A 16,156-nucleotide genomic window follows, 5' to 3' on the forward strand; every position below is an offset into this window, starting at 1 on the left:
CCTAATGAGAATTAGTGAGGAGTTGGACTACTTATGTTATGTGAAGATAAGGTTGAAAATGGGTGACGAGCTCCTTTAAGCAAAGTGTGTGTGTCTATTGGAGCAAATTCATTCACTTCTGTGTGTCAACAACAACAACTGAGTCCATCCACTCACTCAAACGTACACGAGCTGTATTATAAGCGATTGAGTAGGAGACCGGCGCCCTCTTCAGCATGTTAATAAGGGTGCAGGGCAGGCAGCAGCTTGTTGTTTTTGGTTACGCCCAACAGGTGGCACTACAACACTGTATAACGCAGCCTATTACTATTTCATTGTTTTAGTAATAGCCTTGGTAAAGAAAACTATAATGACTATCACCTGTTAACACTGCTGTTTTTGTGTGGATATGCTGTTGAATGCATAAGTTATTCTAAGCGTAAAAATCCCTCTCAATATTGTAGCCTACCTGCTGGGGATCACCTCTGCTTGATGTGAGCCTACCCGACACCTCCCCACCACAGGTGTTGTCAATCATGTCTGAGTGTTAATCACATTGCACTTTTTGTGCAGCTGTCAGTGGTGAAAAATGTTACTCAAATTCTTTACTTAAGTAAAAGTATCAATACTGCCACGCAGAAGTACTCTGTTACAAGTAAAAGTCTGGTATTCAAAATGAACAGAGTAAAAGTACAAAAGTATTGGCATCAAAATGTACTTAAAGTACCAAAAGTAAAAGTATTCACTATGCAGAACAAGTGTTCAAAATGTATTAAAATCTTTTGAAAACAGCAGATACAAGCTCACGCTTGTGGATCGGCTATTTTCAAATAGCCGAAGTATATGCACACAAAATGTGATTTTGTTGATGTGTTGTTTTCAATGAAGCCTGGCTTCCTTTCCGTTTTAGTATTCCGTCCATTAAACACACACAGAAGAAAGACCAAATTGAATCAGTCCATAATCCAAAATAAATTATAGGTTACACTATGGCCTGTACAAAAATAACACTCAAAATTGAACAATTGGGTTATTGGCCAAAGGCCATATCAACATACTTTCTTCTTGTTAATATTTACAGAGGATATCATCTATTTTCCTTTATAAAGAGAATTGAAAATGGGCATGAAAAAGTTTCCATTTGAAATAAAACAAAACGTCCCGTATTTTTTGAAAACTTTATTCCCCTAAAGGATATACAAAAATAAAGGAAATTCTGCATAATAATATTGATAATAACAGCAATAATAATAATAATAATAATAATAATAATAATAGATATTGTCCTGGAATACTGAATATGAGACCCTGGCAATACAAACCATGTTTGATTTTTCAACCTGAACGGGAGATCCATAAGCTCTGTCTGCTTTGCATACAATTTAGGGTTGTGCAACCGATTCTCTACTTTATATCAAGCTTCAGGTCAGCTGATATTAAGCATCATCTACATCAACAGTGTGTGTGATTCTCAAACTTTTAATTTCAAGGACCCCCATAAGTCTCAGAGTTACAGACCTGTAACTCACACAATCCTACCAGCAGCATGAGGCAGTGTCATGCAATCCTTCTAATGAGTTTAAACAATTTGTTTGGTGTACAGTAAGAGCACCAGTTGGAGCCTTCATAATAGGTTCCATTGTGACAGGCATGTTCAATCAATCACAAAAAAGTAATTGGCTGTAACTGAAATATAAATGATACCCAAGTCTGCCCCAAAACAGCTGCACATCCTTTGTACATCTCAGGTTATTCTACTAAAGCATAAGAGCAAACAATCAATGACATGAAGACTGAAAACAGGTGTGGTCTGGACAATAAATAGATATCCATCTACAATATAGTTCATGAAAACAGCTCTCATATGAAGCAATAATAAATAAATAATTTATCAGAAATAAATATATTCTTATCATACAGCAATACATGAGGATACATGGCATCCACTTGGGTAAAGTTCACCTGAACATGGAAATGGAACAATGATATATTATTATTATCCCTGTTTTATATCCCTGTTTTGTTTTTTTCGTGTGACGTGAAAAGAACAAAAATTAAACATACAGAAAGAGTCTGTTTCCCATTAATCGTACAAAACCAATCACAGTTTTATTTTACAGAAATTAAACAATCCTCTTTTTTTTGAGTCGTCTGAGTCATACCCACCCACACACACACACACACACACACACACACACACACACACACACACACACACACACACACACACACACACACACACACACACACACACACACACACACACACACACACACACACACACACAAACACACACGCACACACACACACAGGCAGGCAAGTCCTTAAACAGTTGCATCCTCAGGTGTTTATAGAGCAAGAACACAAACCATTTTAGACAGGGGTTTTGCCCATTCAGTGTAGTCCGATTCCCTGTTTCTTTTATGAGTAATACCTCTAGCTGGTGTATGCTCGTCACCATAGATTCAGCTGAAAACAATTCATCTCTGAAGAAGCAAAAACACATCCAAACCACGACTCCCTGGCGACCTCCCTCGCAGTCTGTCATCTTTGACCTTTGCCCTTAATCAGCCAGTGCAACCCATCCCACTTCCCTCTCAACAACAGGAAGTGAGTAAGCGGTCCTCCATCACCCTTCCTCTACGGATTCTTCCTTAAAGGCTCTCCGTTCCCTGTCTCGTTCTCTCTGAGGGGCCTGCCCTGTGTTTTGGGCGTCCCCGGACCTCTGACCTTCCCATGCAGGAGTTTTTGAACACGGCTTCAGCACTGAGCCTCCTGCCTCACTCTTCTCTGCGTGGGGATGAGTGACAGCCAGCCTAGCCCCCGTCATCCTCCCCCCTCTCTCCTTCGTTGACCTGTTCAGCCCTTACACATGCAGCTGGCAGCAGACAGGGACTGGATGGTCCTCCAGGTGGTCTGGGCGTCCATAAAGGAGACGGGTTCATAGCGGTCGGGCCGGCAGCAGGGGTGGCCGCTGACCTTCCGGGCGGTGCGCCGGGGCAGCGAGCCGTTCTCCAGCAGGGCCTTGAGGGCCAGGTCGTAATTGGTCCTGGAGGACTGACAGGAGCCCACGCAGAACTTAAAGAGGACAATCTCGTCCGAGTCGAAGCCCAGTCCCAGGTCGCGGACCCTCATCTCCTTCTTCTCCACGCGGCAGTCTTTGCTGCTCTGCTTGGGCAGGCCTCTGCTGCCATTACCCCTGCCCCTCCTGCCTTCTCCTCCTCTCTCTTTCTCCCCCTCCTTTTCTTTTTTCTTCCTCTTCTTCTTCTTCTTTGGCAAGCCCTCAAGTTGGGGTTCGGACGGGTCAGAGGAGCGTGGGGAGCGCCCCGCCCACCGCCCACCCGGGTGATCGTCTGCCTCGTCCATCACATACGGCTCTGGAGGGCAGAGGACGGAGGGAACAAGGACGGAAATCAGAAGAAGAAAATGATGGGAGTAAAGACTGATGGAGATAAATTATGTTGTTTCTTTTGCTGAAGCCCTGGTGCTTTTCCTTCATACTTATATATAAAAAAAATGATATCTACAGTATGAAGTCTGTCTACATACAGTATTACTCGGTCAGCCATCCATGCAACATTCATTGTTAAAAGGTTGTGAGGTTTGTGACTCATTGTGTGTGTGTGTGTGTGTGTGTGTGTGTGTGTGTGTGTGTGTGTGTGTGTGTGTGTGTGTGTGTGTGTGTGTGTGTGTGTGTGACTGTGTGTGTGTGTGTGTGTGTGTGTGTGTGTGTGTGTGTGTGTGTGTGTGTGTGTGTGTGTGTGTGTGTGTGTGTGTGTGTGTGTGTGTGTGTGTGTGTGTGTGTGTGTGTGTGTGTGTGTGTGTGTGTACTGCTATCTTTGTGAGAACCAAATGTCCTTAGATAGTCGGATAAGGAAGATTACAGAAAGTGAGGACATTTTCTCTTTCTTAACACAGGGCTGTTTTGGGGATGGGAGTGGGACATGAGTTTTGGGTTCAGAGTTGGAGTCACATGTTAAGCTTAGGGCTAAAGCCCTGTATATATGTTGTCATATGACAAATAGTGGAACTTGCTCATTTACAAGCTCATAACTCATCGTATCATGTCACATTGTGAGTGTGACAAAAAAAGATTATTTGGACAACTTTTGTAATTTTTTGAAAATCGTTGCCAATGACATGCCCAAAACAGAGACGCCAGGTTGAAAATGGTTTTGGGAAAGGTCAGGCATGTAGAGGTGATGGATAAGGTTAGGATTAGATGTTGGGGATGGGTTAGTGTAACAGTGCAAGGATGTATGTCCCACAACAATTCCCCTCCAATAGTATTTACCATAAACAGCATGCCACGGGGAGTAAGGGTCATTATCTTCCTCTTGCTCCTCTTCATCTTGTTCCTCCTCCACCTCTGGCAGTGTGTCAGGGAGCTGCCTCTCCCCTGCCTGGCCTCCCAGCAGACCCACAGCATGGCCTGAAGCCGGTCCTAAGCCCATGCTGCTGATACTACTGCTGCTGCTGCTTCCCATACGAGCTCCTTCCACCAGGGGCAGCAGAGAGACAACCACCCACAGCAGCACCTGTAGGATATGGCATTTGTACATGTGAGCCAACTGAATGCTTGTCAAAAACAACAGTCAAGAGAAGATGGAGGTTTATAGGGTCGCTCAGGGGGGTATGTGAAGACAAGTCCATCTTTTACACTCTCAGAGTTAAAGTAATACTCAGGATTTGAATGTGTAGTGATGATTCCAGCGGCCTGCTCACCTTCCAGTTTCTGATGTGGCGCAGAGCCCTTGCTGACATCACAGCGGTGGCTCCCTGTCTATACCGCCTTCTGACCCTCCTCCTGGGCCCACCTGGAGAGAGAGAGACACACACGTCACACACACACAGTCAGAGACAGAGAGAGAGCGGATTAAGAATAAAGTGAACAAGGCCTCACTGTGTCAATTGTCCCCTTCCCAGAACTGACTCTGAAAAGGATAACATAAACTAAAAAGCACAAAATGCGGGTGATATGATATCTATACATTCACAATAGTCCATATAATGTAAAAAAAAAACAGCCCTCCGGGGCCCCTAAACAAGCCGTCACATAAATCACGTCCTCCATGCCCGAGGACGGCGTGTTTGTTGCTTCAGTAAAAAAGGCCAGTGTTTGCTGCCAGTTAGTGTGGCCAGTGTCAGCTTGTCGGTTTCATACATCCGAACAACAGCCGTGGCGCGGTTACAAAAGGCAGCCTCTGGGATATACCTGTCAAAGGCATTCTTTTGGGCTATTTCTGTGGCGGAGGTGGAGGGAAGGGCAACCAGGCATTGCGAGAGCACTTCATGGAGGTCCAAGGGACAAAAACCACAGAGATGCAGGAGCGCTGATAAGACGTGTTATGGATGGAGATGTTTATATACGTGCAGTGTGCCACACGTCCCCGTAGCCTGAGGTCAAAAAGTTCTTTCCCAGGCACCCAAGACGTGAAGGTTGCTGCAGGTCATAACATCAGGTACTATCAGGTCAATTATGTGCATGTATGTATATTACAGCAATAACCATCGCTGATGTTCCCCAGCAGCCATCCTGCTGATGGCTGCATGGCTGATAGCACAGAACTTCTTCAAACGATTTCAAACTGGTGTGAAACTATGCAATGTTCAAAGAGTGACTTGTGCAATGTCTATACATTTGTCCGGCCCTAGAATATGAATGATCATATACTATAATCAATACATCAAGATATGTCTTGCACAGGTTGACACATGTTGAAACGCATGCCCCACTATAAAGAATGAGTCTCCCGGCACAAAATGTCACAAAAACCTATTCCAGTTCAGCTGCCATGAAAACACAACATAGTTTCGCAAAACATCGACGAAGCGAAGCATTGCATTACAGATACCAAGAAATCTCTGGAACATGACATGCAACACAGTATAGAATAAAGGTAGTGCCAATGGGAAAACAAACATAACAGTTACATAAACAGTCATCTGTCATCTCGTTAAGATACTGGAGATAGTCTTGATGCAGAGTCTGAATGTCCACAGTGAGGTATGTAAACTTAAACATGGACATATTCATTTGCCTGATAGGTATGCCAGGTACAGTACCACAATCATATAACCCAGTGGTTCTCAATGTGGGGTCTGGGGACCCCTAGGGGTCATTGAGAGGGTTCCAGGGGGTCCCCAGTGAAATTATTGAAGCCCTTATGGGTCTGTAACCCCGACAGTGTAATAATGGAATCAAACTGTGTGCGTGTGTGTAATTGAGAGAGAGAGAGAGAAAATGAGAAATCAGGAAGAACTATATAATCTAGATTGACAGTATTATTCACTGCCGCTGCACTGCGTCTTTAACCTGATTTAAAACCAAATCCCAGCGTGAGCTACAGCAGAAGGGTGTTTTTGCAGTGATCTAGAAAGGTGGTGGGCCTGCAGCAGGCGGGCAGGCCTTCCTCCAACACAGATCCCCTCTCTGGGTCCCAGGAGGGATGTTGTTGCGAGCCCCATAATGCCACAGCTGGGAATGTTTAGCCCTTCTTTAGCCCTGTCCGCTGGGTGTCTACAACGGCTCTGTCTGCTGGCTCATTTCACCCCACTGCTCTAAAGCTGTTTACAGCCTCAACGCCTGCAACCCGCCTGCAGCAGAGTGGGGAGGAGTGGAGGGGTGGATGGAGGAGAGAAAGAATGGAATACGTGGAGAGAAAGAGAGTCTGGAGGGTGGATGGGGTGGGACTGATGGAGGTGGAGGTGGGCTAGCAGACTAGCTCATGGTTCTTGAGGACCTCCAGACCTCAAGAGCAGTGGTGTGCACGTGCATCTGTGTGTGTGTGTGTGTGTGTGTGTGTGTGTGTGTGTGTGTGTGTGTGTGTGTGTGTGTGTGTGTGTGTGTGTGTTTAGAGCGGCAAGCATTTATTTGTTCCTTACTCTGCTGATTAAAGACTTTGGCTTGCTCATCAACGTGGATGTCTGCAACAGGACTTCTTGTCGCCCTCCATTTGTGTTGTTGGTACTGTACACTCTCCTTGCTGTTTGCAGTTAGTTAACAAAGTAAGCCCCTCTACCAGACAGAGGGCAGGAGCCAGACTCCTGTCTCCTCAGCATGTTCTCCTGCTGCTGCTGCTCAGGATCTCACTGTGTACAACAACAAGCCATAAGCCTTGGAACACTTGAACCCATAGAGTCCCTATTCTGGGGCGAACATTGGCCAAAAGAAGCAGATCTACAAGCTCACAACGCGATGTGACACAACCCGTTGTGAGCTTGTAGATCAGCTATTTCGGGGGAAGAGATTTGGTGTTTAGGGTAAAAAGGAGCAGACTTACTATAGCACCCTGGGGGACCCCATTCAACCAAGTATATGGGGTTAAAAACTGTTATGAGGCAAAATACATAAGACAGTAAAACAGTGCGTAATGAAACTGAGAACATTTACAGTACTTCAAATTTGATTTCCAGGGGTTTGTATATTTTTAGTAGCATTTGTGGGTTTGCTGATATGAAATATAAAACCCCATTCTACCAGACCTAAGTATTGTCCAGTTTCAACTCAGAGACAAATAGAGTAGCCGTCATTGGACATCACCCATCGCCCTACAACGAGAAGGTAATTCTCTTGACATTTATTCTGAACATGTACTCCACCCTAACACATTATCAGAACTATTTCCAATGGAGACAAACCACTAAGATAGGGATCTATCCAGATGAACGTGAATGTGTTTCTGATTATTGGCCGTGACTCAGATGGCTATAGGGTTACATCCCCAGACTACAGCTTTGGCCTATAGCCCTGTCTGAATGAAACCTCTCACATATACTGTAAGTCTGAGCTCCCCACTCTCTAAGAGCCAATCTGTGCAAAACGCTCTGTGATAATGGCCTCCCATTAGAGGTGTTCTGTTCTCTAGCATGTGTGTGTGTGTGTGTGTGTGTGTGTGTGTGTGTGTGTGTGTGTGTGTGTGTGTGTGTGTGTGTGTGTGTGTGTGTGTGTGTGCGTGCGTGCGTGCGTGCGTGCGTGCGTGCGTGCGTGCGTGCGTGCGTGCGTGCGTGCGTGCGTGCGTGCGTGCGTGCGTGCGCTGCTTTTTTGCATGTAGGCCTATGTGTGCATATATGAGTGCACAGTCTATGCGCCTGTGTGTGTACATATTGTGTGTTTCAGTATATGCATGCACAAGCGCATGAATATGTGTGTAGTGTGTATGCACAAGTGCATGTTCTGCATGTGTTGGTGTGTGTGTGTGTGTGTGTGTGTGTGTGTGTGTGTGTGTGTGTGTGTGTGTGTGTGTGTGTGTGTGTGTGTGTGTGTTTGTGTGTGTGTGTGTGCGTGCGTGTGTGTATGTGAGGTGTTGTGACCCCCAGCCTTTACCTGTCACTACCACACAGCCTGATTGCAGCAGTCCACTAAATCACCACTGCCTCAATAAAAGACACCTGTGCTGAAAGAGGAGATGCAGGAGAGAGAGGTAGAAAACAGAGCCCTGCTGATCACTACCAGACACTGGAAAGAAACCCAGGAAGACCTGCGATGGTGATATATATACCCCACATGGTTTCACCCCATGGGCTCTATACTGTGTGTGTGTGTGTGTGTGTGTGTGTGCGCGTGCGTGTGTGCGTGCGTGCGTGCGTGCGTGCGTGCGTGCGTCTGTGTATAAATGTGTATATATATATCAGGCCTTTAAAATGTTATTCAGTGGCGGAAATTGGCTTCCGTAAAAAGCTGTCTTAACCACATGAACCCTTGCGCCCCTATTCTTGGCATGTCGTAGTAGGCAAACATTTAGCTAAAATAGCAGATGGGAAAAAGGAGGGGACCAAGTATAGACCCCTGTGGGACCCCAGTCAACTGAAGTAAATACGTTTTAAGTGGTCAAAGCTTACATAGTTAAAGCCACTGGACTGGACTTTCATTTCAGTATGGTCTGAAAATCAACTTGAAGAGACTTGCTTGATATACAGTACATAACAGTGGGCAATCCAACACTAAATCATAGTACTGTATGTCTATTATTATTTCATCATTATTTCAGTGTTAGTTTGTTCAGAATCAGAATCAACTTTATTGTCACATCACAGTTTTACAGGTGTAAAACAGTGGGTGAAATTCGTTTTTGTGCACGCTCCATCGTTTTTGTTATTTCAATAAGAGAAAAGGAAGAAGAAAAAGGGGGGGCAATGGGGGGACAAATTATCTACATATTTACACATGGTACCGGATATCTATCTGGTGCGGTAAGTACCTGAGGTAAGACATACTAAAGGTGCGTGAGCATAGCAGCAGATGATTTGTTATGTTTTAATGTTCAAAGCACACATTTATTTGAAATGTCTGCAGAAATCTTTAATAGATTGATGTACTAAATTCAAACATCCATGACTTATTAACCGTGTAATGCTGTTTAGTCAACATTGACTCAACCATTCAGCAAGTTCTGTGACATTTCACTGACTATGGAGAAAATGTAAACAAATAATGGTCTGTTTATGTATGATATATGGCTTAACTGTGAATACAATGATGTACTGACGGGGTATGGTCCTTTATGCCATTGACAACCTCAAACTGTCTCATGTTACATTTGTGGAGTGTGGGTGGTGTTGCAAGTGGTTTAAACGTGATATCATGTAGCAAGTCTCACAAGCCACATATTGTGATTATGATTGAAATGTAATTTAAATCATATTGTATTGTCCATGGGTTCTTATTGAAAACTGAAGAGGAAGAATATAGCCTATAAGAATTATGTAATATAATATATAAGAATGGTGAAAGATAGCCAAGAGAATACGAGAGAGAGAGAGAGAGAGAGAGAGAGAGAGAGAGAGAGAGAGAGAGAGAGAGAGAGAGAGAGAGAGAGAGAGAGAAGAAAAAGCGGAGGGAGAATGAAAACGAGACAGGGCAAAGAATGTATAAAATGAATGAGAGAGGGCAGAGGATGCAAAAGTGCAACAGACACAAAGACAGTGAATGAGTGAATGAGAATAGATAGTGAATTATTGCAATTAACAAAGAGTGTGTGTGAGAGAGAGAGAGGGAGAGAGAGAGAGGAAGAGAGTGAAAGAGAGAGGAAGAAAGTGAAGGAGAGAGAAAGAGAGAGAGAAGGGCCGGGGCGGGGGGACCTCAGCCTGTCTGTAATCCCCTAATCCCTGGCAGGCAGGCAGGATGTAATTGGTCGTTAATGCCAGTTTCCACTCTTTAGGAGGCCTGTCAGTGCTGGAAAACCAGCCCAACTGAGAACTAGAAAATGAGAAACAGATAGCCAGTCCCACGTCTCAGTTCAGATAGATGCATAGCTAGGCCCCACAGCAATGATGAGTACGCAAGCAAGCACTAACACACACACACACACACACACACACACACACACACACACACACACACACACACACACACATCTCTCTTTTACTCTCTAACACGTGCAGAGGTAGACATACGCACACAGGGATCAGGAGTAATCAGAGGTGTGGACACCACAGCCCCTGAAGGAGATGGAGAGGAGAGGAGGATGAGAGGAGAGGAGAAGAGAGAGAGATGGAGAGGAGAGGAGGAGGTCTGGATGACCTTATCCACAGTGTAGGTGGCTGGATTACTCCAGGGAGAATCAAATATATAGGCGTGGAAGCCTAACCCTAATGCCAGGAAGAGAGGAGCTGTAACTGGTCATGCCTATTACATGGTTATTACATGGCCATTCATGTTGAGCGGTTCCAACAGGGGCCTGAGGGTTGAATGTGCTGGATGTAAAACATTCCATCAGCTGAGATGTGTCAGAGTGGGGGTATTTTATCTAAGGAGTGTCTCCATACCAGGAGAATATACTGTAGCACGCAACATCAACCACGTTAGACAAGATACAGGGTTTGAATAGCAAAAGGCAACATGACTAATGGGCTGGGTTTGATTTTGAAATGTTGTTGCTTTAAAAAAAAACTGCGGTTGGTATGAGACAGGTGCTAGCTGGATGTTCGGTTTCAATAATATGTAGTTCCAAGGAGACTTTCTATGTGGGTGAGAAATATTTCAATCAAACCTCAGTGAAGTCTGAGGACAGAACCACTGCCCTTTCTCCCAAAACCTTGGATTAGAGCCTGACCGACATATGGGCCGTTATACGACTTTTTGATGACATTGATATTGGCAGTTATGAAGCCGATGTGTTGATTTTTAACCACTTTCATTCACCCTGGTGTCCCTATTTTGGGCATGTCATTAAAGACGAAACTTTTCAAAAGGAAAATAAAAATAATAATCAGAGTTATACAAAAATAGCTGTCCTACAAGGTCACGTGTTGCTTCGCGTTATGAGATTGTACATTGGTCATCTCTAGGACAGTGGTGTCGGACCCTCGAGGGTCCCTGAGGGGGTTCCAGTAGCCTGGTAAACCACCCCGGTCGCGGAAATCACATTTCATTTGATTTTAGCAGACCGTGGTGGTTTACAAGGCTAAGGTTCCAGGGGGTCCCCAGTAAAATTTGTTAGTAAGCATACAAATCAGTTGAACCATTTTAACCCTATTTTATACTTCAGCTATTCGAAAATAGCCAATCTGCAAGGTCACAACACGTCACGATGCATTGTGAGCTTGTAGATCTGCAATTTTTGAATTTGTTTGAAAAATGTTGAAAAATGTGAATATTTAATTCTGTAAACAAAATTATGGGGGTCCATGGCAAAAAAATAAATTGAGATGGGGTCAACGACAATAAAAAATATATATCAATTTGGGAGTCCTTGACATGAAAACGTTTGAGAACCACTGATCCAGGACTCGCCAAAATCAGGATTGGCATCTGACCCCAAAATCTGACATCGGTTGGGATCTAGTTTTGATCGGATCTAGCTCGAATTCAGAGTCCACACACCAAATCTTATACATTATTTATAACCTAGATCATGGGATGGTAATTTTAGAGCTGCACAATTATGTACAGAAAAATTATGATGGCATTCTGGATTACTGTAGTTTTCAAATTGCACAAGGCTGTATTTTTTAATTCCAAAGTAAACATTGTATTATGATGTTTAGAAGAATCACTGCCCGGTCAAAATGCCCGGTCAAAATCAAGATCGAGAAAAGGAAAATATAACTGTAAACCTCACAGACACTACCCATCTGTCTCATCTTTTATGATGTGAAAAATATGTTTTTACTATATATATTGCAACATAAATAATACATCAGTTTTTATTGTATTTTTATTTTATTTACACAGTATATTAAATATCCAGTGGAGTCAACTAGCAATGGAGTAGAAGCATGGTGCCTGATGCTAGATTAGCACATACTGGAACGAGGTGTAGTTTGAAGTGTGTGTCATAAACGCCTGCTAGAGCAAAGCACAGTTGCGGTGATAAACGTGATAATGAACTACACTACTGACCCTTCGTTGCCGGGTTCTCTCTAAACCAAAGAGACCAGGTCCAGCTAATGGCTCTTTAGCAGGATAAAGGATATACTTTCAGTGGGGTAATTGTTTGAAGTTTAAAAGCCCTGGATTAACACCTTTACACATGAGGCTTTGAATTATCTCTCCTGCACAGGGTTCTGTGGTGTGTTACCATGAGCCATTAGATCCTTGGGCTCGTAAGGTCAAGGAAAAAAGGTAAAAGGTACGATAAAATATGCCTTTTAGAGAGACATAACAGTTTAATCTATGACTGATGCCTTGCAGCCTTAACCTTGCACTAATACCAAAGTGATGCTGACAGAAGGAGACAGAAAGAGAGCCAGGGATACCTTTGCCCACGTCTGAACATCCCCTTGTTCTAGGATGGTAAAGAAACATAATTGCGGTAGGATTTTCCACATGAGCTGTAACACGCACGACGCACAATGGACTCTACAAGATTAAGGCCGTGGGGGTCACTGGAAAGTTTGGGTGATGTGAACCTGGCACCAATTATCGCAGAGCCATCATTCACAGTATTATGAGGTTGTCTTGTGACCCATTCAAGGAAATTAGATAGGACAACATTATCCAACTGTACCGGGTCGTTTCCCATGACCATCTTAGCTTCTAGGACCATCTTTGCCGGTTGGTTCACTGGGGAAAGGCCCAGATCTTAAGAGTAATTCATACTTGATTGTACGGCCACCTAGCTCACCTAAAATTACAGATTTTCATAATTCGTACATCACGTTTTTTTGTTTAAAATGTACCCTTTTCGGTGGGCTACGTGGCTGTAAGTCAAAGTATATAAATTAGCCATAATCGCCCCTCACCTGCTGTGGGTTAACGAACGACCCTGCAAACACTACCGGTCTTGTCTGCACGTTCTCACCGTTTCACTCCGTCTTCACTTTGTTCCAGTGTCTGTGACTATAATGAGGCAAATTCCAGGCTGATTAACTTGGTTTGAAGAGTGAGACACACACACACACACAGAGCGTGTGGGTGAGCCTCACCTTAAATGGGAACACATTGTGCTGAGCAGAGGGTCAGGGTGTCTCTCTACGACGGCAACCCTTTAGTAAGCTTCCAAACAGAATGGAGCAGACGTGTGTACAGACAGAGTGGGAGAGAAACAATTAAAGAGAAAAGCTAAAATGTGATTGTGTACACATGTACACACACACACACACACACACACACACACACACACACACACACACACACACACACACACACACACACACACACACACACACACACACACACACACCCCTCTCTGCTGTCTTTCTTCCCCTGCAGAGGTTAGCCTCCCCCCACCCCTCACACACACACACACACACACACACACACACACACACACACACACACACACACACACACACACACACACACACACACACACACACACACACACACACACACACACACACACACATATGATGTATATATAAACACACATCTCTATCCTCTCATCATCTCAACTTTTCTTTGCTCTGTTCCCATGTTATGTCTTCAAACTAAGGAAAGCTGGTCATCACACACACACACACACACACACACACACACACACACACACACACACACACACACACACACACACACACACACACACACACACACACACACACACACACACACACACACACACACACACACACACAGAGGCCATTAGTGTGTCTTGTGTCTGGATGAACCAGCGCCCTCCAAAGTGTTTCCGCGTCGCCCGTCTGTGGTCCAGACCGGCCCAGTCTAATGACCTGGCCCAATAGTTCAAAGCAGGCCCCCGAGGCCATGATTAATGGATCTGAGTCGCTAATTTTCGAAGAATACAGCTTATTGTATCAAAAGAATAGTTCCCACAGACACAAATGTTAAACTACAAGAAAGGCTAGTTAACATTCTTCTGTATTTGGAGAGCAAAAAGTTTTTGCTTGTGTTTTTAGAAGAGGGAGATCTTGTGATAAGGACAGGAGTTCACTTTATGTTTCATCAGTGGTTTTAAGTATTGACAAGCCCTTTGTTCTAAATTTAGCTCTTTGAATTCCAAGTGAGGCAAAGTGCTCCCCGACAACAAACAAATTAAGACGAGACGTTTACCGCAAGAATAATAATTCCATTTGGCACACTCACACGGAATTGTCTCCACAGTACTACAAAGCAATATACTTAAGAAGAAAGAAAAACTAAGAGAATGGGCATGGGAAGCATTTGCCTAAAAAAATACATCTAACAAATTTGAAATTCCTTTTTGTCAGATCATGCCTCCCCCAATTTGCCCTGGAGGGATCAGGGTGGCTCACCGCGTATTTTAAGCACATCCAGATTGAACTTAGCCCTGTGGCACTCCACGTTGCATAATCAATCTCTCTCACCGTATACTCACCATTAGGGCCTTATACGAAACAATCAGAGTGACGTTACAAAGTCGAAGTCCGAGCCTACTGTCAAGCAGTTCTGAGACAATACAATCCATGCACTGTTACAGCACCTTCCACAAAGACAGTCTAGACAGACACATATTATGAAAGTTTTCACTAGCGTTTAGCCTAAATTAGGCTGTGTCACCCAAATTTACAAGGAAAGCATAGTCACACTTTGTCTTTGTCACAGACGACCTCTCAGAGAACATTACTGAAAATTTGCAGTACCAGGGGCTTAACCCCTTGAGCCCTCTACGATGCATGACGAATAGTGAATAGCCGACCTACAAGCTTCCATCATGACAGATTTTGAGCTTGGAGATCTGCAATTTTTACTTTTTTTGAACAATAATAATAACAATAATTTTAAGAAAACCTTACAAAATAAATGTTGAAGTTTGTCCCGTATGTGTGTCATCATGGATGAAGGAATGCCTTGGGAAGGGACTCTCCAGAGATCAGGGTCTTCATTCATAAGATGTCTCATATAGCAAGGATAGTGACTTAAATGACAAGGTGGCCAGGTCACTGAATGCTGCACCTCAACATGCAGCTTTGAAAGTAGACAGAAACCATTAGGAGGAATGGATTCGTATTTGTCGAGCCATCTTATCTTGTTTTGGATCGACTAGTTACCGTATATCTACTGTACAGCTGCTACATACTGACTCCCACCTGCACCCACTGTGAAACTTGTGAAATGAGTTTGTAAAGACATTTATTTAAAGTATGTAATTTGAAGTCTTGGCATCATAACACAAAGACTGGGTGAGTTCAAGTAAATACGACTAATGATGAGGAATAATAGATACAAAAAGGTCATAAAAACAATCCAAGCACAAAAAAAGACCTTAGCCCAAATAACACCCATGAACAGTGCACTGCTTCTCATAAAAGCCACATGCCTTTTAAAACAAAACCAGACCACACATTGGGAGGCTGCTGTGAAGGAGAGCATGCTGGTCCAGTGTACCTGACCCCTGACAGGCCCACTGACCCTGTGACCTCTGACCGAAGAAAGTGAAAGTAGTGGCGGCCTGGCGGCAGGGTGTGAGATACCAAAGGTAAAAGCGCCTGCTCTCATGTTCAACCTCTGACCACTAACTGAGTTCCTGAAAGACGTATATCTCCGTTATACATCAGGTGATATCAATATGAATGCCAGCTGGAGAGCTGAGGATTTGATTACATTTTAGGCCCTTAGCGGGTGTTCAGTAAATATATGGCTTGGTGGAAACATGAAAGATATCTCAGAAAAAGCACCAAAACTAACATTTGAGATACAATGAAGAGACAAGAAACTGGACTCTCTGAATTTAGAGTTGAAAATCAGTTAACGGGGAACGTGGTCGTACATCAAAGTATAGTCTTAAACCCATGAATATATTGCTTCAATTATGTC

At 43.8% G+C, this 16,156-nt stretch overlaps 1 protein-coding gene across 1 annotated transcript in view; it reads right to left on the reverse strand.

Moving 5' to 3' along the window:
* Positions 1-2,499: 2,499 nt before the first annotated feature.
* The window catches only part of LOC311045013 (uncharacterized protein), a gene marked incomplete at its 5' end in the record, with an annotated part of 21,340 nt that continues 7,683 nt past the window's right edge, over positions 2,500-16,156 (reverse strand). The window contains 3 exons of the mRNA XM_084056824.1: positions 2,500-3,356; positions 4,274-4,517; positions 4,705-4,796. Of these exons, the coding sequence (XP_083912950.1) occupies positions 2,839-3,356; positions 4,274-4,517; positions 4,705-4,796 (854 nt within the window). The 3' untranslated portion in view covers positions 2,500-2,838. The remainder of the gene's footprint in view (positions 3,357-4,273; positions 4,518-4,704; positions 4,797-16,156) is intronic.

Source organism: Gymnoscopelus microlampas (genome assembly GCF_963454915.1).
Source record: "Gymnoscopelus microlampas genome assembly, chromosome: 5".
Classification (NCBI taxonomy): domain Eukaryota; kingdom Metazoa; phylum Chordata; class Actinopteri; order Myctophiformes; family Myctophidae; genus Gymnoscopelus; species Gymnoscopelus microlampas.